Here is a 26,997-nt window from a genome sequence, read left to right as displayed (position 1 = left end):
GGGGGTGTTTGGTTGACGAGGGAGTTCCGTTTCTACGGCGGGGAAGGCACCCAGAATTTTTACACAAATCGGAACGCGGCGGGGTTTCTATCCTAGTCATGATGCGACGCTAATACAGGAGCAAAGTCATAATTACAGTAAAAAAAAAAAACTTGAGTTCCGGTTTGTCGTTGGTGTTGTAAACCTGTTCTGTTCACATTCTCCTACTGGAGTGAGAAGTTTTTTTGCCATGTATGTAGAGTGGATCTGGTATGGATACTTGTGGAACACCACCAGTTTTCTCCTGTAACAGCTTTGACATTCATGCAGCGAATACCGTCAAAATCTGTGGACTTAGTCGCGAGCTGTGTGGATCACCACACGCTGAAAAAAGACACTGGTGCCTTGCGCGCCAGGGTATTTTCCGCCAGTCGAATTGTACAACTTCATGTGTGTTGCACTTTTGAATTGCTCAAAAGCAAGCGACAGAGAGGCGGTCTTTCCTCCGCACGGCGACCGGAAACTCTTTGGGGTCACCAATTCACAAGAAAAGCCTTAAAAGCACAAAGGCTGGCAACTTGTCCGAGAACACAAGACAACATCCCACTCCTCGCTTTTGTCTTGCCAGACACGACGAGCCCAAAGCCGAGCCGCACAATAACACAACAACAAAAAGCCTTTGGGGGGTAGGGGGAGCCCCCCTTTTGTTTACCGCACTCATAGGTTAATCCCGGGCTGAGCCCGGTAAGGGCTCGCGACAGAGGTGATGTCTAAATTAATCATTCATGTTCCCTCACACGGGCTACAGTAACGGGCCTGAAATATTAATGGCCGCCGCGGAATAAATTTGGTTCTTTTTTCTCTCTGTGATTATAATCCACCGGCGTGCTCGCGCACACATGTTTATTTATGCCCCGGAGATGTGGAACGGGGTCACTATTGGGAGTTTGTCCACAGAAACACATATTTCCTTCCCTTCTTGCCACTTACCCTTGTGTACCAACTCCCTCTCTTTGAATATGTACATATTTTCCCACCTGCGCCGGCCGGGGGAATGCTCTATACATCATACATCATGTGCTCGTACCGCCACACTATCATACAGCTGGCAGGAAGTTTTTCAAATTTGATTTGATTTGAAGGTTTGATGCTCTTTCGTAGATTGGGGTGCATGACCCTTGAAACCTGGAGAAACCTCAAATTCCAATCACCTGACCCGACGCCGACTTTGACCGAAATAGCCGCAGTCTTGCGGGCCTGTTTTTGGAACATGGTCAGTTGGAAAAGAACTGGAATATTTCACAACTCGTTTCTTTTCGAAGTCAGTATGGTTAAAAGTTTTGGCTTGTCAGCAGGGTGCGGTGCCTCGACAACGCGCTAACTAACTTTGTGGTCCTGGGAAAGGTCAGAGGAGTCATACCCTCAACCGGATTCAAACCGCAGTCCAAACTTTCCCAAGCGTCCCTTCAACTAGTATTTTATTTTTTTTTGTTTTTGTTTTGAGACCGTACAACCCAGCACTTGAGCGTGCTTCTGAGATCCCCGACCATCTCTGGAACATCCTCGGCCGGGTACAAACCAAGGTCCAGACCTGCCAAACCATCTCTGAAATGTTTTGTGAAAGGTTTACGCCCCTCAACTAGATTAGAACCAAGGACCGGACCTGCCCCAAGCGTCCGTCCAGTTGACCATGTGACACCAATTGGTTGTCCTCTTAATGCGGATTTCAATCATCGTTTATTGGTTTGACACCTCCAGTCGGGGACTTTACTTGGTGGCCAGATCCCCAACCAACTCTGAAATGTGAGGTTTACGCCCCTCAACTAGATTAGAACCAAGGACCGGACCTGTCCCATGTGTCCTTACAGTCGTGCCTCACAGTTTACTATCCCACTTGTGACCCCAGTTTGTGGCAGAAGTCTGAGTTAGAAGTACCCTCAACCTGGATTTGAACCGTCTTTTATTGGCTTGACACGATTCCCTGACCGTCTCGAGTCTTTACTAAACAACGTCTGAAAATAATTCACCAGTTCATTTATGACAGCAATGAATAGAAAGTAAAAATAGATAATTGAATTCCTTTTACCGATTTTATGGGGGCAAATGGCTAAATCAGCAACAACTAGACGTCTACGTGGTCTGCGAGCTCACCCGATGGTGTAGACGGACTTATGATGGATAGAAACAGACAAGTCTGCAGTCAGTACTCATTCCTGACAGCGTGGCTGAAAGTTAGTAGCCCAAATGATGTGTTTTTTGGCACCGCGACCGTCGGGCATCTCGCAGCAGGCTTGACACTTTTCTGTCTGTGTTTTTCGCTTTGGCGCTGCACATTTCAAGACGCCGTTGCTCCGATTCCACGGACAGGTAGCCGGAAACAGCTCTGCCCCGTCATCTGATTTGATGCGACTCTTTTTCATGAGCCCCTGACGGTAGTTAAGACAATTCCAGTCAGTGTGTAAACCGGTGCAGGTGTTTCCGTTCCTAAAAACCCCATGGCCATTGATTTGTTTTCGATTTCTGGCTAATCAATTTTGATGACATTCTCCTGGGACGGATGCGTGTATTATCCGTCTACATTCCCTCGTTCCGCTCAGAAACTCGATTAACGCTCTGAGTTAGGTGGCATTCCATTATGTGTCATGTAACTCGGAGATCCCCAACCTTTCTGGTAAGACAGAAGGGTGGGACTGCATAACCCCCCCACCCCCCCCCCACCCCCCCCCCAAAAAAAAACCAACAAAACAAGAGATAAAAAAAAAAAAATACCATTTCTTTACGAATTACACTAGTTGTGGGTGTTTATGTTGTAGATGTTGTATGTTCTAGAACATAACCACCCAAGTCGTTCGGGTCTGGGCTATTTTGTAAGGGGAATTTTTCGTGTTTTGTTGAGAGAACTTGACATCCGTAAACTTGGGAGTTTGCCAGTTAGCGAGCGAGGGGCGCTCACATGCTTGGCCACTAATTTCTGTGGCTGATGGTGAGGTTTTGGCAATACCAACCGATCGCAGCTACGCTGTAACATTCATTACGATGTCTTGGTGTACAAACAATTCACTTCCAGCCTGTTTGACTACGACTTGGGCAGCTCCAAGGCTGCCTCGCTCGTGTGGCTTTCGCGGGTTTCCTCTAAAACTCACCAATCGTAGACTCCATGGCGGCAAATAAGCGACATTTCTGACAAGTATAGTTTTTAGGAAAGGAGGACAAATAGTTATAATTAACACGAGCAATTTTATTACAATTTACACCTCGGTCCGATGGTTTGTGACGGTTAGACGGGCTGGAGAAAATTGCTTTCCATTTTCTGGTTTTTGTGATGTTTCGCCTCGGCTGACTCGCCTCCTTGACGTGACAGCAGCGGCCCCACCTCATCACGCTCCGTTTGAGGTCCAAATAAAAGTCAAAGTGTTTTACTTGATTTGTTTTTGTGTTGCAATAGCTTAGGCAGTAGTTTACAAGAGTGTGTTTTGTGTACATTTTGTGAGGCTCATCCTTAGTGATGCCTTCCCTCCGGTACCGTATTGGCCTGTCAGCGCAGCAGCCGGCGACTGTCATCTCGCCGAGACGGGCGATTTTTCAGTGTCAAGACTGGCAACACCAGCTGACACCGGACGGATCCGGGGACGCGCCGAGCTCGTTAGCCTCCGTTAACTTTCACATGGCGACAGTAACTGCGCAAACAGACGGGGGTGCGCTCTGTGCTTTGTCGCAGTTAGCTGAATTAAACTGCCAGTTTAGGGACCACATATTTGCGGTTTTCTAGTCACAAATTCAGTTTTTAGTGTCTGCGTTTTAGTGTTTTAAGCCCTGTCTTATATGAAAGTAGTAGATTGATGTCATGTTGAAGTGACACTTTGATGGGTGCCAACTACTCGGTAATTTTGGCTGTTTGCAGCAGGGCCCAGTCTCCGTCAACCCTCTATTTTAAAAATACGCCCCTCTAGTATTGTATTGAGCCTTGTGAACCGCCACCAGCAACCGGGGTGTCCTTTGTTTATGACTGTGTATCTTTCCTCCCCTGACAAAGTAACACGAGTCGGAATGCACTCAAGTCGAGCTCTCACCTACACTAATGCAGTGGCTGCATGACTGGAAACCTTGAATGTCGGGGTAAATGGCGGAGCCCCTCATTACAGCGTGGTGCGTCGACATTTGTGAGACCGAGGCAGGTGTAGCTGCCGATGTTGTCCAGGCCGAGGCCCGCGCACCTCGACGGTGGGGTATTTTAATCCGGGGCTATTTGTAAAGACGGGCCTCCTGTTAGCGCTCGGGAGCAGCTGCTCGGAAAGGTCCTGACAGCTTCTAATCGCTGTCAGGGAAAAGTAGTGAAGGAACGTGCCAAAGACATTTTGACACCCCCCCCCCCAACTCCTCCTCAACTCACCCTCTTCTGCTTCAGGCGAGAAGTGGGGTACGCCCTGAACCGTTCGCGTATAGACAAACAACCATTCGCACTCACATTCAGGACCTACTGGAAATTTAGAGTCTTCACGCAACCTACCTCGCATGTTTTTGGGACGTTGGACGAAAGCGGCGTTCCTGGAGAAAACCCACACAGGCACGGCAAGAACATGCCAACAGGCGAGGCCGGGATTTGAACCCCGGCGGTCAGAAATGTAAGCCATATGTGCGAACCAGTCGTCCATCATGCCGGCCGCCATTTGAGTGTTTTACTTGAAGTCGGCTTCAGTCCGCCGCCACTGTCTGTGAAGAAATAAGTTTCGGGGGGAAGTAAGCCAGCCTCGGAGATTTAGATTGGGCTACGTCCATTTTTGCCGTTTTGCATGAGGGATTTAAAGCTGTATGGAATCAGTAAAATGACTTCTTCTGGAAACTCGTTTTTACACAACTGGTTTTCCGCAGATCTTAGTTTATTCCTAGCGTTTGTCAAATGCGTCCGTATTTCTTGAAAGATGAAATTTTTTTTTTGGGGGGGGGGGGGTTGGTAACTGGTAGATGCTTTTAGCTCTAGCAAGCGCATTAAGAGCAAACATTCAAGGAAACCCAGCGCACAGAAACGTCGACTAAAAGTCCAACTCGGCGTGAATTTTCCAGGTTGGACGCAAAGTTGCTCTTCGCTTGCTTTTGGCACGAAAGCCTCGCCCAGGTGCCGTCTGCGGCATTGGCAGAAGCCGGCACACTTTGGGCACGGCCGCGTCCCCCACCGCCCCGACTGTCCCCCTTCTTCCTCAAAGGCTCGCCTCATTCCACCACCCCCCAACCCCAACCCCGATGCCCCCCCTGCACAGTCCCTGCTGCTCCATAGCCCAGGGAGCTCATTAGGGCCAGACTTCCTCTTCATTTAATCCATTTTTCATAGCTTAAAAAACACTCCCTGATCTTAAAAATCCCGTCTAATTTAAGCTTGGAAAGAGTGAAAATATATCACGGGGCGAAAGAAAAAGCAGGACTGCCTGGCTTTTTTCTTTTTTTTTTTTTTTTCGTAAGATCTGATGTCGGGATGAAATGTTTTCTCCCATTAGTCGATGACATGATGCAAAACTTGTAGCGGTTGTCTGCACTTGACTGCCTGTTGTCAGTACCGTAACTCCCTCGTGTTAGCTTTGCCTAATGAAAAGATCGGTAGGAACACGCGTCCGTCTCTATGTTACTTAAATTATGCATCGCCCGAAGGATGATGGCAGAAGGCCCCCGTAGACTAGGACTTGTCGGGGTAGTCGAGTCAGAACCCAGAACCCGGATTCTCTTCGGAAGCTCATCAAAAATAGTTCAAAAGTTGATTGCTTGTCTTCTTTTTAGGAAATTACAGCAGAAAAGGTTTTCCTTTTCAATATTGATCAGTTTTCAGGGATCCGCATCGTCAATTGTCTTCATTTTGGGAAAGTGCAACATCAGAAGTTTGTCTTTGTTTTCAGGAAGGTGCATTGTCGATGTTTTGTCCCCTTTTTAGGCCAGCGGTTTAATTTCGTTTCTGTTCAGGAAATTGCTTTGGCCGTATCTGGAGAGCTGTTTCAATCCCGACTAGAGCTCCACGTTTACGGGTTCATTGCAGTTATTTCAGTGTCGATCACGAAATACGAGAGACGGCGGACGGTGATAGTATTTTCGCGGGGGCGGGAACCAGGCCGGACCGCGAATTGCGAAAATCCGCGACTAATTCTCACCCATTCCGATTGACTGTCTAAATCGAGTGACGTAACTGTACTGTTACACAAGCTAATTTAAATTCCTCCCCAAAATCGACGCCTGGCAATAAAGCGCGTCAACGGCATCTTCCGGAGCTTGGTTTTGTTTTTTTTTCTCCCTGAAGGTCCGCCGTTTGTTCTGTCCAAGTTAACATCCTCAAAAGTTGTCTCGGGCTTTGTCCTTCATCTTCTTCCACGAGGACAAAGTTTCTTCTTTTTTTTTTTCCTTCCTCCTTCCTCTTTCCTCTGCTCGCCTCCTCAGAACATTAATATACCTCCCAGGTACAAAGCGTCTCCTTAGCATTTGACACTTGTTTCGCCGACGTCTCCCCGGGAGCTGCTTACACATCCGGCGGACGGATGAGCTTGAATGGCTAAGCGGTCTCCGCCCCCCCCCACCCCCCACCCTCGCCCTCTCGTTAGCCTTCGCGACGCCCCGGTGACCGAGGCGGGGCGGAGTGCGGAAAAGGGGGGCCGGGTCGGCGCCCCCCCCCCCCCGGGTGCGACGAGGTGGCCGTGCCGGGCCGCCACCCTGCGCCGGGCTGTCAAGTGTCAGCCTCAATCAAAATGAAGCGTGCTCATATTGGAATAGAATATTTGCATGTCTGTCTGCTGGCTTTTCGTGGCCCGGGGGTATTTATTTCGTTCTCTTTCTTACTTTTTAATCAATCTTACGGAGTCATATTTTTTTTTTTTTGGTAATAAATCAACCATCTAAGTCTTCATGTGGTTTATTTTTGCCAAAGACTTTTTCTAAAAATCTTTGTTTTTTTTTTTTTTTTTTGTGTAGTGTGTACTGCAATGTTTATAATCTAAAAACTTGAATGACATGTTCCAGCAGTTTAAGGGAGGGTATACGTTTTTATTTTTTCCCATGCATCATCATTATAATATGGACTTTGTTCCCGTGCATCCAAAGTATGGAAGACTCTCCCATGTTGCATCTCGACGTCAACTCTCACACCGAATATCAATCCGCAATGTTATGTTTGCCTCAACGCATTCAGCAGCAGAATAAACGGCCTCTATACAAGAAAACACAGCGCGCATCCTTTTTTCCTCGTCCGTCTCATTCTCGGCCGACAAACACGACGCGGTTTGTAATAAAAGATCTTGGCTGTCACAGCTCCCCTATTGTACGTCCTCTTATACGTTGTATACGTCCCGCCGAACGACGGCGGCTTTCAAGCACAATGACTTGAGGATTGAAAGAAGGGAGGAAAAAAGATGTACGCTGTACACAAGTGTTTTGAAATGCCCTCACATGTGGTGCCACGCCGCGAATTCACAGTGGCAGATAACAATAATCGGCCTTCAACTCGGCGGCCCCCCTCGCTCGCAGTGAAATGAGGCGCGTGATGTCGCCACCCAGCGTATAATAGCGCCATTATTGTCCTTATGCTGCAGTATTGCCATTAGCCTCAAGTCAAAGACCAACTTTGTGTTTGTGCTGCCACGTCATCTGGCTTTTGTCACCGCCGCTTGTTAAACGCCTTATTTTCTTCGTTTGCGCCGCAACTACCTTGACTAATAAGTTTCGTTCCTCCCGCGAGCGAGCTTGTAACTCAAAATGCTTCTTTATGTGAGGGATTGCGCTCGACCTCGCGGGTTCACCTGGTACAAATCCAGCTGGGACCTTTGGGAACTTCCAAAGCAGTGCAACCTCAGTAGTCTGTCTGCTTTTTAAGAAAGTTCAACATCAGTGGTTGCTTTCCTTCTTTTTAGGATCGTTTGACAGCAGTAACCGATGCCGTTTGAAACGAGCCGCGAGAAAAGCCAATGGCTTGCCATGACTGCGGCTTGGTCGGCCTAACCCTGACCCCAACCCTAATCCTACGTACAAATCCAGTCGATGTCAAATCTGTCGGACTGTTGGCGACTTCGCCAACAGCTGGACCATTGTCTGCCCGCTTGGTTTTGATTTGGTTTTCATTTTTATTTTTTGGCTGTTGTTGTAGTCATTCAGAGGCCCCTTCATGTGGACTTCACTCGTTTCGAGGAAGGCGGGTGGGCGGATGGGCGTGGGCGGGTCCGAGCGGGGGCCTCTAACAAGCTATTTAATTCATTTAGCGGCGAGGGGCTTGTAATCAGCAGTCATTGAGGTAAAGACGCTCGGAGGACTCTGAAGAAGAAAAGACAGAGAGGCGGCTCTCTGACAAGGCCTTGTCAAAACATGCAAATGAGCTTGATGCCGCGTCCCATTTTCCACAAGGATAATTAAGGTGTTCCAATTCGGGACATGTTAATAGAGAAGATTGCACAAGACCTCCTCCCAGATCCTAATCAGGAATCCTGAAAGCTCGCATCTGTATCTCTGTGTGTGTGTGTGTGTGTGTGTATTTTTCTCACCCATCTCCCATTTGATTGGGTAATGAACTTTTTTTTTTTTGGGGGGGGGGGAGCGTTAGATCTGTTTCGCGGAGTTTGAGAGGATGGGCAGGGAAGGAGTGTGCCCGAGGTGTGCCGTTGTACGCGTAATTAAAAGGCAAGAAATGTTGTGTTCGGCTCTTTGATCTGCCCGTCAACTCTCTTGATTAAAGTCGTCGAAGCCTTTAATCGGCCGTAATGCGATGATTAGCGCTCTTAAACTGTTGAAAACGAACGTCGAGTCTCCCGCCCGGGAAGACGTCTCTTGCCGGGTCCACTTTCCCGACAATCTGGGAAACTTTTCGCCTGCCGTGCGAGTACGCGCAGCACTTCATTCCACTAAAGTTTCTTCGGGCCCACGGTGAAGAAAGATGAATACGCTTGTAAAAACAAGCAAAAAAACTCTCGAAAAATTTGTCCTTTACCAATTTCTGCCAGCGTGGGACAGCGCTTGAATGATTCGGCTACTAGAGACAGTATTTTTCCGAGGAGGCGTTTTGTAACCTGAATGCTTCGTTACTACAGACGTTTGTAAGTAGAGGTAACTGCCGTAATGTCAAACCTGGTTCTGACCCAGATTGGCAGATTTGGAAGACTTTTCTAAAACGAACACTCCACACATGGAATAGTCCCGGGAGCTGATAACGTTATCCTGATCCATAAACGCTGACAGAACGTCGGTGACGTCGAGTCATTGATTTTGCAGACCTGACAAATGAGCCGTTCCGCCTTATTTTGCTGGCATTGCATCATGAGCGTAATCCTTCCATGGGTGTCACGGCGGTCGTTTTAAACAGCTAAAGTACTCTGCGGCTAATGGACTCAAATTAGTTACATTTTACATTATTATTTTTTTTTTTGTGTGTGTGCTGTTCCTTTTAGTCATACATTTTTGTGCGCTACAAATATCAGCTCGTTGAATAATGCAAACTTGGTTCTGAGGTGACTTTTAATTCTGCGCTTCATAATTTTTTTTACCAGTTCCAGCAGGTTTAATCAAAAAAAAAAAAAAAAAAACCAACCTTTTTCTCAAGTGAATTAATAAGACAGCTAGCTGGGCTCTATCGGCTGACCGGCCGTCTGTTCAATTTCTATTGTGTTTTTTTTTTTTAATTGACGACCTGGTGAAAACACACGCACACACTCGGGCCTTGTCGCACTCAAGCACCCAAAGTCCATTAGTTTTCATTCGGATGCTTGAGTAAAGAGCGCTTGATTAAGTCCAGGCAATTTGTTCTCGCCGCAGACCCGGACTTTCTGCGCTCACCCCTCCCGCCTCGTCGCCCTCTGCCACCGGCGGCGCTTGCCGTTCAGCTCGAGTTAATGGAGTTTGCCGGACACGTTAATGCAATGCCTGTCGGCACGTGCCGGCGCACATTGTGAACAATTTGTTTACCGCGCAAAACCATTTTTGCGTATGAATGCTTTTTTTTTTTTTTTTTTTTTTTATTTGCCTTGGTGATTGCATTTATTCTATATATTGTGTGTAATGCAAGGTATTAATGTGAGTGGGCCTTCAGGAAAAATGCCGGAATTGAAAAAGTTGCTTTACGAGTGATTTGAAGTGACTTTGAGGGGCTTAAATAATATATGTAAATTTGACGTCTTGAGACTTTGAAGAGGGGGGGGGGGGGGCAGCGGCGCTGAAATGCAGCTTTCAATTCTCTGCACCTTTGCTCATTTTTAAACAAATGCGTCTATTAGCAGCTGTTCTCCTGCCGGCCCAGTCATTTATACCCATTAAACCGGCGTCTCATCACCCGTAAGACCGCCTTGCGCCTCACAGTCCCGCCGACATTATAATCAGCCCGTTTAAAGCGGCGGTGGAAATTTCTCTCCCGCGCGTCGCTCCGGTCTGACGGACAGGCAAACGATTCCAGGGGCGGGCGGGAAGGGGGGCCGGGGGATGACGGTGAGGTCGCGGGAGGCGGAACGGGGGGTAGGAGGAGAACCGAGAATGATGAATAGGCCGAGTTGAGTGGCTGACTAACGGAGATCTGTCTTAATCAGAAGTGATTTGTCAGAACAGGAGCCGTGCGGGGTCAGGGCGCCGGCGATGAATAAAACACAGCCTGGCCGAGTGAAGGCAGCGCCCACAAAATCCACCTCGCCTGCCCTCCGACGAGACGGAAGGCTAAGTTGGGATCGAGTAGGATACGCGCTGCCTTAGCCCAGAATACTTTCGTTTCCAGAGCAGGCCTGGTCTGGAAACTACGAAGACAAACCAGCTGATATAAACATTTAGTTGTGCGCACCTTGAGTAGTCCCTAATCCCTAACCATAACCGAAACAGCGAACCAAAACCCTAAACTTCACCCGAGCTCGGAGCTTTGACCTTCGACCTGATCTTACCTGTGCCTGGTCATCATCTCTCTCCTGTTTCGAAATGAAACGGAACCACGTTAACGTCAACCCCCGCACAAAATCCCTAACCCTAAACCCAAACTCTAAATGAAGCCATTAACCTAACCCAAAACCTTCAAGCTTACCAAAGTGTGTGACCCCCGCGACCTTTTTGGCACCGTAAAGTCAAAGCTCCTCACACCGCCATCTCCAACCCTCCTAACTAACTCGGATAGAGAAGTTTTGTTGTCTCTGCGCTTAATCTTGCGTGATATTTCCCGCGCGCCTGGCACCTCTTTCTTCGCAGCGACAAAAACGAGGAGCGCTGCAGCTCGCCAGCCTCATGGCCTGTGGGCTCGGCATCGCAAACGCGTCCCAGTGTGGGTACAACTTTGATGAAAGGTGATGAAAGTGTGTCACCAGCCAGTTGTAGAAGTTGTTACTCGCCCGGAAAAGAAACGAAAAGAAGAGAAAAGAAATGTAGAAAGGCAGGTAGCTTTATGCACCGGGGAGTCGCTGCCAGTCGACTGCTCCGCTTTGTCTCAGCTACAGAACCGTGCGGGGAAGAAATGGTCTCAAATTTATCCGGGTTCCTCCGTCCGCCTCCTCAACCCTCCTGTGGGTCACCGTAGACCGTTTGCAGGAGTCAAATCTACGTGTGTGTGTGTGTGTGTGTGTTGAGGGTTGGAGGGCAACATGGACAAAAAGAGAGACCGCTGGAGTCTCCTGTAAAAAAACAACAAAAAAAGTTGTTGCATCCAATTAAATGTGTCCGCGTGAAGTTGAGGAAGTTCTCGGCTGCAGCTTCTGGCCTTCGGAGAGTTTTACTTTTCTTTTGGCAGCACAGCGGACGAGCGGTTCGTACTTCTCAAGCTCCAGTCGTGCCTCTGCTCTCCGTGCGACTTTCCCCCAGGAAGGATGGCCGACATCTCAGCCGGTCTCTCTGTGTTTTCTCTTCCAAACGGTTGGTGGCGCTCTAACCTCAGTGAGAACAGAGTCCGTGGTACTGTCGATCATTTCTTTGGTATCATCTCGATGTTATTATGAAAATATGAACCCGCACGGTGAAGAGGACCGTTTACATGCCAACTTTGATCGACGCCATAGCTAAAGTTAAATATAATAATATGGCTTTGATGGCATTTTGCGGCTTCTCGGTGGGAAGTACCAAACTGGAAGTGAGGGAAGTCGGTGCAGCTATTCGAGCCGCATCCTTGTCTAATAGAAAAAAAGTGCTCTGCCACCATCTTGTGGCATCTTTAGTTAGCGTCATACCTTTTCGTGCGGGCTTCCAATTCTGTTGGATTTTCGCTCTTTTGCGGTGGGCTCGCATGCAGCATATCGTTTCCTCTCCACATAAAGTACTTGCCAAACGTTAACAAAACTGAAATGATCATAAGATGGCGCTGTGCCAATCCCTTAAAGAAGGTTGTGGATTTCTAGTGCGGGAAAGCTAATTCTGATTCAATTTCCCCTTCGGCAATGTCGAGCTTTGGGCCTTTGGCTTTTTCCGAGGCTAATTCGTTCCTGTCATTCTGGCTGCGAGCAGGCATTTTAAAGCCCAGCATAATGTAATGTAATAATGGGCTTGTTAAATAGACCTCGGGGTGCGGCCATCTTTCGCCAGTGAGTCAGAGCGAGGGCTCTGCGCCGGGGTTATTTAAATTGTTAATAGCTGTTTAAACTGCCGGGGAATATTTGACTCGCTAACGAGCAACAAGTCGGGGGGCAGGAGCCGAAGAATTTCTCCTCCTCTCTGCGGATTTTGTTTTGCGCTGGCTTTTTTTTCCCCCCACTACCTGGTCCTCGATGATGAACGTGTTTTTTTTTTTTTTTTTTTTTTTTAGTACACTGCGCATTATTGTTCTTCCCGGCGACTAATGAAGTCCGCGCACCGCAACATTCAATTAAGACGAATGGAAACGTAGATACCGGCCAGAAAATGAGTAAAGGCCCGAAGCGACGCACGTTAAATCCGATACTCCCTGTTTACGCTGGTAATGACGCTGAAGCTGTGAGACATTTGAAAGGAATTGCGCTAGCCAGCTCTTATGAAACCATCTTAGTCAAGTCAATAAAGGGCTTTACTAAGCTGTTAAAAAAGAAAAATCTCCTTTTGGGGAGATCATCTAATATCTCCTTTCAGACACGACTGTTGAGAGTTTGGCTGAGATCTTAATTAAAAAAAATCCCCCCCCAAAAAAATCAATGACAAATACAGGGGCTGTTTTTTTTTTTTTTTGTCTCTCCAAGGGCAGCCATTAATATTTTCACCTCCAATACCTTTTGAATTTTACACCTTAATGTCATCTTTGCGCCACACGCTTTTGAAAGGGAGCGCGTTGACAAAACGATTCAAAATATGGGAACGGAGATTGGACGACCGCCATCGTAAACACAAAATCCTTGACCGGACTTTCTTCCTATAGCAGCAAATTCAAACCGGAACCACTCGGCGCTCGTGGTCGCGAATAAAGAAAATGAAAGAAAACCCGAACGTTTGCTGCCTTTAGATCCAAATTTGATTTTCAATTCTCCAACATCGAAGAAGTACAAATGAGCAAATAATGAAGAGAAATATTTGACACATCACATTTTTTTAAGCAGGAAAAGGTCTGAAAATGAAACGTTTACAGTTAAAAATGTGAAAATATATATTTTTTTAATGGGCGAATAGTTGAATCCACGGTTGCTGACGTGCGAGTGTGCGCGGGTCTACTGCACAAGTAGAAGGACATCTCTCAAGGCCAGAGCAGGAACCGGTCTTGAGAGCGCATTTCTCGTTCGTATGTGAATCGGAGGAAATTGAGAAAAACTGTGAATTTGGATCTCACCGAGAGTGAACGCAGAATCCTGACTTGACTTAACCCCCCCGGGCATGATTGGAGGCCTCCTTCTCAGCGCAAACTTTTCCAATAATCTGCTGGGTGGCGGTGGTGATGGGGGGGGAGGGGGCGGGGTCTTCTTACTTGCAGTGCTTGTCATGTCACACTCATTTATTTAGGAGAGAAAACCGAGCGGTGACAGACACGGATAGATGTGCTTATTTGTCTCTTTAACAGAAGATTTCCGTTACCGCCGCCCTCCCGTTCCTTCCCTTGTTCTAACTCCGGTAGCGGGGGGGGGGGGGCTTTCATGGTTATTAATACCTGCTCAGTCTTTTTAATCTGCCCTATTTGTCACATGTGACTGTCTGACTGCGTTGTTTAATCTGGATATCCTTCAATCTGTCTGCTCCCGGATTAGAAATTAATGAAGGCAGGAAGCGACGACGCATTTGAGTCACTTACAGTGTCGGAGAGCTAAAAGGTTCCGGGGGTGTCATTCGTTTGACGGCATCTCCTCATTCTCGCCGTTCCTCCCGACAACGCCGTCTCCTTCTCCCCCCGTCGCGCTCTCTTGTTTAGCTGCCAGATGTAGCCCCGTTTTTTCATTTTTATTTCTTTTTTTTCCCCCCGCCCCTCCCGAACAGGCGCTCAGCACGTGGGCCCTTTGGTGTGCGGCACCTGTGTAGTGTAATACAGTCAGCAACTGTGTTGTTTATCCCGCATTTGTTTGGCGCGCTTGAAAGCCCGTCTTTGATCCGCGCAAGGATTCTTCACTCCCCTCCCGATTCATCCTCTCGCCTCCACCATTTTTAAACGCTATTGCTGTAGCTACATTGATGGAAGGAATGGTTTTTTTTTTTGAGAGAGAGAGAGTGGGGAGGGTCTTGTTTTGTTTTTGTTTTTTTTTTTTTTGGTGTATCCCACCCAAGGGACAGGAGACTGACAGTGACCACTGACGAGCTTGTCAGGTGCCTTGTCGGTGATGTTTGTTGTAATTACGCGTTAATGCAACTGACAACAAGGATTTCGAGAGAGGAGACCGTTAAAACAAAACAGAAAGCGTGGCAAATGTTTCATTGATCGATCACTGTCTACTCTATCGATCTATCTATGTATCCAGATTTGATGTTTTTCAGAAATATTGTTAAGTCCCATTTTCAAATTGGCAGATAATTTTGTTGAAATTATGTAACAGATTTCTCATTACCTGACCTGTTTTCTTCTATCTATCTATCTATCTATCTATCTATCTATCTATCTATCTATCTATCTATCTATCTATCTATCTGTCTGTCTGTCTGTCTGTCTGTCTGTCTGTCTGTCTGTCTGTCTGTCTGTCTGTCTGTCTGTCTGTCTGTCTCTCCGTTGCTCTGTCTAGCTTGCTATGAATGGAAGGAAAGTATTTTTTTTGGGGGGGGGACACTTGAGTTCATTTTAAAATAAGAAATACCACAGTTTTGTAGTTGTTGATCATATAAATCAAAATATTTTAAGACTTTTTTTAACGCCAGCTATGTTTTTTGTTTTAAGAAATATTACTAAATCAAATTTTACATTTTCAAATTGGCAGATAATTTTGTTGAAATTAATTAACAGATTCCTCATTACCTTACCTGTTTTCCTTTATTTATGTATTTATTTACAGTATTTTTTTTAAACATTTGTTTACTTGGCCAAATCCTTCAATTGTCCTCAAGCACTGTGGTATTTTTTTATGATTGTTTCCATTTTAAGGATTTGCCATAAAAAGATCCGTTGTTATTACCATGTAGTTGGCAGGGGCAAGTTGGCAAAATATCAGCAACGTGCTCGACAACTGCTAGAATGGCGAAAACGAGGTTGCGTTGTTCTCGTGCGCCCAACGCTGACGCAGCGTCCTTGTCCATCCGCAGAACAAGTGGGCCAAGAGATTCTCTCCAACCTTCACACTGACCGCGAGAAGATCCAGAGGGCCAGAGAGCGGGTGAGTGTCGCCAGCAAAGTCACGGCCAGGCCGTAAACGCCGGCAAACACGGCTTGCGTGCGCACCTCGGGGGCGCGTCTCCAGTTTTCTTGTTTGCGTGGAACCTTTAGTCATCCATATTTCCTGTCCATTTGAATAAGTTTGTTTGGTGTGCTTAAACACGGTCGTCCAAAGCGTCACGTGCGGTGGAATCATCATCTATTTCACGAGATCATTTGCCCTACCTTAACCTGGGACTGGGCCATACGGCCTTAAAAATAGTCTCGATTATTTTTTTTTTTTTTTCTTTTTTTCTCTCTCTTTTTTTATAAATATGAACAGTTTAATTTTTTTTGTTTATATATTTCATGTTGCTCCACTATTAATGTGGCTCAAGATTGACAATGTAATTAGATTTAAAAAAAAATTTTTTTTTAAATATGAACAGTTCCAAAAAGCAGTTGGTTTTAGCATAAAATAAAACCTTGAAGCTTCTACTTGGAAAAAAAGCAACGAAAATGTCAGCAAAAGCCTACCGGAACACCCAAAATGTATTTGCGGTTGATCAGAGGCACTTAAAGTGGTGGCAGGCGGGTGTTGACCAAGATTATTATCTTTATCGAAAAGGAACAAAATGCTAAAATTGAAAATTGGTTTGCATTGATCAGGTGAAAACAGAAAAATGACTAATTTTACAAAAAGTAATTGAAAGTGCCTTTTATTGTAAAATTGAATTATAAAACACATTTTTAACACAATTTTTTTTTTTTTTTTTTTTTTACATTTTTAAAAATATATTTCATGGTTCTCCACCATTGATGTGGCTCAAGATTGTAGAAAAAAAAAAAAAACCCCACTTTGAACGGGCCGTTGAAAACGTGCAGCGCGTCCGCCTTCCGCGGGCCTCATTTGTTGGGCCGATGAGCCGGGCGGGCAAGAGAAGCCCGAAGACGGCGAGGGCCGCCCCCGCCCCGTCCGGGCCCGTCCCACCCCTGGCGGCCCCCCTCAACGCAGAATGCTTAAGGATCACAAAAACAAGGCAGTGGGCCTCGCTCGGGCCTTTTCAAAGGAAATCAAACATCTCCTTTCCAAAACGCTCCGCGGTGTCTACTGAGGCTACTTTCGCTTTCTTTTGCTTTTTTCCTCTCTCTCTACTTTCTTCCCGAGAGTCTTCTTTGCTCAACCGTACTCGCATACAAACACACATCCAGGCACGCACGACTTTAAAGTCAGTTTGTGGGGCGTAAGCAACGTGAAAAAGAAGCCAGGAGATAAATGGACGCCATTCAAGAGGTTCTCCACAACCACTTTGCCAGCCGGAAAATGTTTGATGAATGAATATTTCGGAGCTTTTGAAACAGAAAAAAAAAACACACCATACTGTACACCCATGTCAAGTGCTACAGTATGCCCAGCGGGAGGTGGCGCTTATTGTTTTGCTTTTGTGGTATAAAATACTGTACTTGTCTCAACTCTACGCAAAAGTAGACCAACCTCATGAAATCACGTCATTTATGTTTACGTCGCCATATTGCCGGTCAAACAAAGCATTGTTGCCAGTTAATTCCGCTGAGACTGCACAAAAATACGACTTCTAGCACGGCGCCCAGAGATTTGTCGGATACCGTTAAACATTTAGAAGGTGACGATAAACGAAGGTGCGTGGGAAAATGAGAGACGCTCGGCATAGAGGATCCATATTTCGTGCCGAAGTCGATGAAATTGGAATGTTAATTGACTTCCGCTTGTCTCGGGCAAATGGATATACGTACACGTGGATCTGGTGAAGAAGTCGTCGACATTTACACAAAAAGCCTTCAAAGTCTGGACGCATGCGAATACTTCCATGCCGGATCTGAATAAATTCCACATCGGGATGGACCCGCTCATATTTTTTTCAATACAAATCCCAATATTTCAATAAACGACCCCTGGTTTTACACAAACACGCAGTCGCGAACTAGGAAAAAAAATCTAGGACAGGGAGTGAGTGGTCTCCTCCGTACACAGAAGCGTATCGCAGCCATGCGTTAACCTCCGTAAACCTCTCTGTGACAGATGATTTATGGCTTTTTTTAAATACACATTGTTCTCAAATGTGTCAACTTGGCGTGACAAATACTCGAGAAGAATAATTCCTACCTGAAATGAAATGATGGCTACACAGGCGTGCGTGTATTTTGGTTGGGCACCATCCATCCCGTTTAATTGGCGAAATCCGACGATATTTTCTCATTTTTTCAGCTGGAACTTTCTCGTCTGTTGTGACGACCAAGGGCGCGACGGGTCTCGCGCATTGTGAAAAATCTGCTCGGGTTGGACGACTTGACCGGCAATACGGCGACGTCGCGTGCACCAGCTCGATACGTTAGCAGCTTTAATTTGATATTGGTCTGTTATGATTAGCGAACGTGGTTTAGTTGGACCGGCGTGAACGCGATCAAACCGACTTCTCCTCCAGGATCTGCACCGATGTTAAACCCCCCGCTTGTTTCCTCCTCCCAGCTGCGAGAAACGGACGCCAACCTGGGCAAGAGCTCTCGCATCCTCACCGGCATGCTGAGAAGGTAAGCGGCAGGTACGAAACCACACCGGCCGTTTGAAAAACGCGTCGGGATAATCTGGGGGGTTTTCTTTCGCTCGGCGAAGACGATCGCTGAACGTCAGCCAGCAAACAATCACGGCGATGGAATTTAAGAAAGTCGGAATTCCGCCTCTTCAAAGCGTGGCCGTGTTTCATTCCGCAATCAAAGGAATCGAAATTTTCCGAGGGATTTAAAACGGCTCCCTTACGCCGGGGATTGGGACGACAAATGGAGTACAATTATAAAAAAAGCGTGATTATTTTGGGGTATTTTGCTCTCCAGGGGGTACGTAGTCAAAGGTTTGCCCTTTCTGGCGTTCATTTTGGAAGACGGAATTGAATTGTCACATTCAAATTGAGTTGCATCACGAGCGTGCAGTGAGAAATATCTTTCAAATATGACCGTTGGTATGAATTGAGAAAACACAATGAATGGTCGGAGCGTCGCTTTTTAGCCTCATTCTCTGCTGCCGTGGTTGGAATGTGCGACCGGTCGGTCGAAAATAGAAGATGTCGCGTGACCCGAATTGCTCGGCAGGGGAACAGGAAGCTGGGCGTCATTTCCGTTTCTACGGCTGAATTGATTCCAAAGCAGAACGTGATCATCGAGATGGCGCGCATTGCTCGTCCCGCGGCTTTCGATCGGGTGGTCGTCGTCCTCCTCCTTCGGGTTTCCTTTCTTTGCGAATCCCTTTTGCTTCACCTCAGGTGGCACCGCAACGGCGACGGCGGCCCACTTCTTTGTCATCTTTTCAGTTCGCCACCGACGCCCCGGCGGAAAGGCTTGGTTTTCCTCGGCCGCGCCGCCGACGCCGTAACCGCAATTTCTGCCGTCGTGCAATTCCTCATTTGAATTTTCGGGGCCGTCTCTCCGGACTTCAAACCTCCTCGCCGGTCTCGTTTGGATGCATCAAACGGAGGGAAGTGGAGGCGTGGCTTATGCAGATTGCAGCCGGCGAAGCCGCCAATTAAAATGAATTCTGACTCACGAGCATAAGCGCAGCACGGGAGACGAAATTGTCTGGTGGTTTTGTGTGTACGCTAAATTTGCGCGCAGACTAACGTATTTCTTAGCAAACTTTTGTGTGTGTTTGTCGTCATTTTCTATCCAAGTCAGCGGTAGGCGCTCGCCGTCAGCCACCCGGCCGCTCGCACCCTGGCTACGAACGTTTCCCAACACGAGGAAAACTCTTCGTCGTACCTTCGAGCTAATTAATGCTCCATATCCGATGAAGCCCCATCCGGATAAAAACCCCTGTCAAAAGTTTGACTTTGCCCGCCTCCGCGTTCGCCATCAAACACGCAATTCAAACACAAACAATTCAGTGCTCCTCGCTGCGCCGCCCGTGTCTACAACACACGCGCACATGCACACGAGTGTACAATCGCATCTCCATTTCATAAAGTGCCAGCCCCCTGAACCGCGACGCCACGGTTTTGTTTCCCCACTTGCCTCTTTCTTGTCCCCCCCCCCCCTCCTCCCGTCGCTGTCGCCCCACTGTGGATTTTGATTAAGAGTAATATGTAAATGACAGGGCCTAAATGTAAAATCGGGGGGCCGGGAAGGAAGTGCCAATTGAAATAGATGCTTCAGTGCCCGTGGACAATTTGGGCTCGGGGTGGGGGGGCTGTAACCGATATTTCTGCATACGTCTCCATTTTGTCACGTTTGATTACGACGGGAGGAGGGAGATTGCCGGCGGGGTGGGTGGCCTCGGGGGGGGGGGGGGTCACTCACCCATAACTGTCCGACGATCATTCATCATCCCGTCCCCTGCGTTATAAGTAAATAACACGCTTATTTCAATATTCTCATATGAATGTTTAAAGTTCAGCTGTCACCCGACAGGAAGACTTAATAAGACGCTGCGTCCCAGCAAGCACCCGTCGAGCGCCAGGCTCAAATCAGGATTTATGAGCGGGCCCGAGAACCTCCACCTCTCGAAGCTCAAAGATTTGGATTGTGTTGTCAATATTTGAAGAAAGCCAAACTTGCCTTGAAATTGGGAAACGTCAGTTCCCGTCCGCCTTTCGATGGAAAGCAGGGGTGCTTTGACTTACGATTGTGCACACGCGCATATCGCAAATTGACTTCCCCATTGAAATGAATGCAAACCCCATCAATCTGTTCCCACTCGCTGTGGTTTATTTTGGACTCGTCGCATTCAAGAATGGGAAAAAAAATCATTTCTGTTCCTCATTCATGGGAAAAACGATAAAATGTCGAGAGCTCTCGGAAACGGAATGAGTCGGCATTCAAGTGCCGGGGGGGTCAAGACGAGGTCGGGGACACGTTTTTGTTGTTGTGCGAAAAGGATTGTTTCCTCCGGCACGTCACGCCCGAGTGTCGCGCCGGTCGGCAAGTCGTCATCACCGAGACTCGGGTTCAAGAAAAGCCAATCAGCCTCGAGCGGACCACAAAGGGGATCTACATTCCGTTGTTTTGCACAGGCGTCGATTCTTTATCCTCTGCCAGGAATAGAATAGAATAGAATAGAATATTACTGCCGCTCACTCTGGTATATTGAACATTTGTCCCTCTTTTGTCTTGTTATGTTGCAGCCAAATTGGCGTCATTGATTTCACGTGTGCGTGACTAAAGTGCACAACTTGGTTTTTGGGAAATTGGAACGATGGGAGAATGGAACTCGCGCTTTCACTGACGCAGCTTGTCAGGTGACGTCCGGAGAACGGAAGGAAGGAAGCGTCTTTATCTTGGGTCTCGTCGCCGCTAACCGGGGACGATCCCCGACGCGATGTCCGGTCCGGGAGCCGTCCCACCTTCCGAGCTCCGTCCACGGGGGTCGCATGAATATGGAGCGGTTCTGGAGTCGGGAGCTTGCTTACGTTTTCCGTCTGATATGGAGGCCCCGCCGTTCCCATTTCAAAGGGAGGTCCACCCGGGGCTCGGACTTTTTGATCTTCCTGGCAACTGAGTCGACCACCTGCACGTGGGATCAGCTGCCAGCCAGGGTCCGACTGCCCCGCTGCTTCACTTAACCCCCCCCCCCACGCTCCTCCTTGTCTTGCCCGCTTCACTGCCCCCTTTTACTGTGGCCACTTCTTCCCGGCGCCAGAGTCCCGGGGCTCCCGAACCGGGCCGCCAGCCATGTTTCCGATCCCGGCAATTCCGGGGGAGGTGCTGTAGTTTCCGACGCCCGCGCAAAAAAGTTTGCTTACCGAAAACCAAAAAAAATGAACCCAGCCACGTTCAGGGCCTGATTTACAAGGTAAAGTGGATTGCTCGTGCAAATGGATGAAGAAACGGATCTCGTAGCCGGGCACACCCAGGATCGGGTCTGCCAAACACGCTCGATTTCCGCACAAGCTCATCTTGCGTGTACTGGGACGAGTAGAGTCGATGCAAACCGAGCTCTCTGCTGGATTTCGGCACTTTTATTAAGATCCTCGTTCCGCCAATCACTTTTCTCTCCCCAGCAACTGGAACAAATAATATCGGTCACTTCATTCAACGCCATTCATTATCACAATATCACAGTTTGATTATATTTTACATGATGGCTGGATCACTTTTTTTTTTGCCTTATTTTCAGCCTCTGTTCTACGTGCCTTCTCAATTGCCTTACCTGGATAATAAAAGTTTAAAGACACAGCGTGACTTATCAACCCTGAGAAAAAATTGTGATGGCATTTTTTGCATCATATTAAATACCACGTCTGAAAGGCGCAAACGGCTTTTGCGTAACCGTACCGAGGAGGCGCACGATAGAATAATTATCCGGAATCAAGAATGAGTATAAACGTATGGTCAGCGCAATTGCCGTTGATGAAGGTCTCCATTTTCTGCCGTGTGCTATATTTAATTAGCCAAATCAAACCAGAAATATTCAAATTTCTTCTCTTTTCTCCCATCTTTTTCCTCATCCTGCGTCGTTATGAGTGACTACAATGGTCTACTTTTGCATTCATCAGGTCTGCGTTTGTAGATTCCGCCGGCAATGTAGGCCAACGGTGGGGTCTCGGGACCCTCTTGAAGTGCACAACTGAACAAAAACAATTTGATTTTGGCGATAATTGAAGGTGAAAGATGGAGCGCGGCGTTGTTTACGTCTTTCGCCGTCGCCTTTTTGTACTCGCCGCTGATTTATTTATTGTTGACGCTGAGTTTTAGGGCCAGTCGAGCGGGGAAAACGTCGACAGTTTACGCGCTTCGTGTGCGGGGGGAGTGTCGATTCGCTCACGTGATGGAAAAACGCTTTTGGAAAATAAAGCGATATTTTCCCACAATGCTTCGGTGCCGCTGTTATCGCTGAAAAAGGCGCGGGCGAGGTGCGGTTGTGGCGGTTGAACTTTTGCATGCTCACGTGAACTCATCACAGTCATTCCCGCCGGATCCCGTTTACCTCTGATCGCGGCGATACGTTCCGTGTCGTACATTGCAACACATTTGCCTTTGCTCGGCGTGCCATATTGTCACGTCCCCCGCGGGTCAGTCTTTATCCCGCCTCGCCCGCCAGGGAAGCTTTTCATGTTTCAAACGTCGCCGTTCTGGCGTGAAGTTAAAAAAAAAAAAAAAACCTGAATTGTGCCCGTCCCCCCCTTCAACTTTTAAGCGGCGAAACGGGCGCAGCTGCTCAACGTACACGAGTGGTCGTCGCGGGTCGGGAGCGTTTGATCGGGTACGCAAAGTGGGACGTGATCAGGAAATCCGCCGTTTCTTCAAGTCTTGCTGTGATGGTTCGGCTTATTTCGCTCTGAGCGCTTGACGCACTCGGCGACAGCGACTATTTGAGGAGTTGTGGCATGTAGGCAGAACAATACTTTGGCCAGATTGTGTACTGGTCACGGGTTGTGTTTGGTACGGGGACAGCGGCAGTACCCGGCAAACGAGCGCCACCGCCGCCCGACCCCTCTCCGCCTTCTTCTTTTCTCCTCTCCCGTCTCGCAGCTCGTCCGTTAGAGAGTGCTGACGAGGCGCTTTTTGTCGGGCCGTGCCGAGGAAGCTGTCGTCGACCGGGGAACGGAAGACGCCTTTTGTCGAAGGCTACCGCCGACCGTTCAGGTCCTCGTGTGGTGTTGGCAAAAAGGCAAGAGGCGCTGCAGTTTTGGTTAGCAGTAGAGTTGGAACGGCTATTGTGTAAAATGATAGATCGCATCGATGATCAAAGACTCGCTGCAATTTTTTGAAGCATAAAAGGAAGGCTTTTATTTCATCTTTTGATTACCTGGAGACTAATAAAAAAAAAAAAAAAAAAAGATATATTCCGGTTTTTTGTGCACAATTTTGGGGAGGCACATATTGTTGTATACCTTGATGAATTGACAAATTTTGACAGATTAAATGTTTTTCAAAAGGCGGCAGTTTTATTTTATTTTTTTTTATTTGAGGAAAGTTTTGAATTTGTCAGTAATTAGATGACACAATCTTCAATTCGTGCCGACAGATATTTCCTGTAATAAAAGGAGGCATATTGAATAAATGCGTGGCCACTAATTGTGTCGTATTAAAAACAAATTCCTTTTTTTTTTTGATGGTGTGCACCTGGCATCTAATTGATACATATTTTCTTTTCTTTTTCACAACAATTTCAGGGAGGTGTTTGTTTCATTTTACCTGCCGACTAATTAGGATGTAAAAAATTAATTTTATGCAGTTTGAGGAAGGAAGGTAGGGAGGGTGGCGGGTTTTGCCTTTAACTGGAACTCATACCTGATGACAAATTATGATCAATAACTTTTTCGATGCAGTGCAGGAGGCATTTTTTTTTTCTCAACCCGGCAACTTAATAAATAAAAATCTGTTCAATTTTTAGTGCGTCGTTTTGCAACTTTTCGGAAGCCAAGCACGACAGGTTATAACAGCAAATGGGCGATTGCCGTCCTCTGTCCCTTTGCCCGGCCATCGCTCGGAGAAAGTAAGGGCGCAACTTTTGGACAGGTAAAGCCTCCCCGGAACCCCACCCCATCCTTCTGACGGGTGAAATCAGAGGGCGCCGCGGCCCAACAGCCGCTCGACGGCGGATCAAATGGGGCAGGTGCCCTTGGAGTGACACCTGGAGCCACTTCAAGGGACGCCAGCGCCACTGATCTCGCGCCGTCTTGTCGGAGTGACAGTCAGCCGGGGGTTAAAGGAGGGCTGGCTACAAAAAAAAAAAAAAATTATATATATATATATATATATATATATATATATATATACACACACACACCACACACACACGGTCGGCGAAGCGTCACCTCAATGTCGAGTGCGCCTTGACCGCTGAGCCTTTGGAGAGGTGATGCGTTTGGTTTGCTCAAATTCGGAGAGAGAAACCTGCCGTCATCTTTGCGATCGCGACGGATCTTTCCGTTTATCCGTCACTGCGATCGGTTTGTTTCCAATCACGCTGGCGTTGCCTGTCGTCGCAAATCCAAGCGGAGCCCGAGGATGGCGCCCTCAAACAAAGACAAGAGTTGCCGTTCTGTTTATTGATTGTTTGGAAAAAAATCTCTCTTACGACATCACAAAAAGACGACGACGACGATAGTGAAACATTCAAACGGGTTTAAGCGGAGGACGACTCATCCGTTTTCTAAAACCTGACTGAGCTTCACTGTTTTGATCCTCAAAATGGACATTTTTTTTTTTGGGCCATAGAAGGCACGAGGTAAGACCCTCCGCCTCCCTCTAGTCAAGGCTCCAAAACCCCCTCGCGCACGCGTCGGTCTGTCGAGAGCTGTCGGGAGAGAAGCGAGCTCATCTTTTATTTGCTTAGCAACTACACAGACGTCGTCGTGACGATCCTCCGGCGGGAGTTCGTCTTCTGACAGTACACAAACATCTCGCGTCGAGAAAACAAGCGAATGGAGCCGGACAAAAGAGCAAAGTATTCACGGGGGCCTGTCTCGTAGGTTCTGTGTAGTCCTGGTGGTGTTCTGAACAGAATTCCGCCATGTAGAACCAATAATCCACGACTAGGACTCCAGTTCCTCTTGTTTGGTTTCATCTCTTACAGTTGTGCGGACACCCCGAAATGCGGACTTCAAATTTTAATGAAAACTTTCACTTGTCGAAGTCCGAGAAGCAACTCTGTGTGTGTGTGTGTGTGATTTGCTTTGTTCTCTGACTTTTTTCTTTTATGGCAACGTGCTCTGAAAAGACTTGAAAAGAGAGAAGGGAAGATGAACATCTACTGGAAGTCGCCATGAAGAAACACGGCGGTGGGAGATGATATTCGTTAGTCTTTGCACGGCTTGCTTGTGTTTGCCACAGTCAGAAGATTCTTACTTTTTTGTTTCTGTACCCAATAGAACAAAAATATTTTGGGATTTGGGTCTCGTGTTTATCAAAAGGAGCCACCATGTAAGTTAACTTCTCTTGCTCAGCGCAGGTGGGCGAGTTCGCTTCCATTTTGGAGGATTCGGACTTCCTCATTTCATTCCCATTTTTTACATCAACCAACTTCTGATGAACGAAAGTTGTCTCGGATTCGGATCTTGTCCGACTGGTGTCGAGCATTTGAGTCGCCATCTCCGACGGGAAGCAGCACTGCAGAGAGAAGGCACCGACCGCCGGGTTAGCTCCTAACGCTCGCCGCTGACACGTTCGGCATAATTGGGGAAATTTCTGCTTTCAGTTCATCACATTTTTATGACGTTTGGTTTGAAATGAATTGATATAAACGGGACGCTTCGCTTTGACCAAATCGACGATCAAGCGGAGTCTCGGGACGGATCGCGCCGTCGTCGCTGCTGTTGATCTCCGCGGATTTATTTGAACAATCGGCCTCAGATGGCCTCTCAGGCATGACCCATTAGATGCATTTTGCACTTTCACACGATTGAATTAAGCCACCGGACCCGTTCGGAACACACGCGCATCTTTGTGCCGACGCTGACGCAGGCAGGTTAGTTTGTCTGTTACCCTCATGCCTGGATGCCTTCCGTCGCAGCGTAACAGCATTCCGCTGAAATTGTCCCCCGCCGCTGACTGATTAGTGTTGCGGGAATTCGCAAGACTGCCCGTTTCCAGCAAGGGATGGCGAAAACCACAACCAAAGTAGAGTCGCGCCGCAAAACTCAGTCGAGCCTCGATCGATACCCTGTAATGTCCGATGCCCGGCCTCCTTTTTTAGTCTCACCTCAACTGTTGCGTGACGAGACGGCGCGCAGCTAATCCCTATAAGACCGTTTGGCGTTGGTCTCGCGTGCGCCAAACATAAAAGTACGAGCCGAACGAGTTACAGCGGTACTGATAAAGTTGCGGGGCGGCCAGAACGTCTCCTTTTGGCCGAGACGTCCGTCCGAGACAAGTGCAGTGCATGTTCAAGGCTTGGCGGAGCTTTTCGGGGAGTCGACCCGTCGCGCGCGACTGCTAATGACGGGTTGCATGTAACCGACTGCTCGTGTTTGTTTGGGGAGAGTGCTGCTCTGCGATGAAGTGGCGGCCCAGCTGGCAGCCCTTCTCTCGCCACCCCCTCGCCTTTGGCCCGCGCCGGCCAAACAGACCGGCATGCGTTGGGGCTGTCGGAAGGGTGGGCGTCCCGACAGAGAAGACGAGCTTTTGGCTGAGCACCCCGGTGCTAGGCCAGGCTCGTTGCCAGGCGGTGGTGGTTTGGGGGGCAGGGGGAGGGGGCGCTCCGCCGCGGTCTTCACGTCTCTGTGGCGACATGGATCTCGGCTTGCGCCTCGCGGGTCAACATCATCCCTTTGCGAGCCGTCTCACGCAAGAATTTGCGACTGTGCTGTATAATTGGGTATTTTTACTTTTGGCAGCCGACGCTTGTTTTGTCCACGGCAACATAAGGCCCGCATTCACAAACGCGGATGGAAGAACCGTCGAGCTCGGCGCGAAGAGGT

The 26,997-nt window shown here is 47.8% G+C and overlaps 1 protein-coding gene across 4 annotated transcripts in view; it reads left to right on the top strand.

The window, feature by feature from the left end:
- Positions 1–26,997, top strand: part of vti1a (vesicle transport through interaction with t-SNAREs 1A) — a 104,162-nt gene that overhangs the window by 56,422 nt on the left and 20,743 nt on the right. For 2 of the 4 annotated variants that reach the window (XM_061810676.1, XM_061810677.1), the window contains 2 exons: positions 15,562–15,632; positions 18,117–18,178. In XM_061810676.1, coding sequence (XP_061666660.1) covers positions 15,562–15,632; positions 18,117–18,178 — 133 coding nt within the window. Of the gene's footprint in view, positions 1–15,561; positions 15,633–18,116; positions 18,190–26,997 lie in introns of all 4 variants that reach the window. The other 2 variants (XM_061810678.1, XM_061810679.1) reach the window with 1 other exon arrangement.

The sequence above is a fragment of the Syngnathoides biaculeatus genome, chromosome 22 (assembly GCF_019802595.1).
Source record: "Syngnathoides biaculeatus isolate LvHL_M chromosome 22, ASM1980259v1, whole genome shotgun sequence".
Classification (NCBI taxonomy): Eukaryota; Metazoa; Chordata; class Actinopteri; order Syngnathiformes; family Syngnathidae; genus Syngnathoides; species Syngnathoides biaculeatus.
This window is presented reverse-complemented; position numbering and strand designations above follow the sequence as displayed.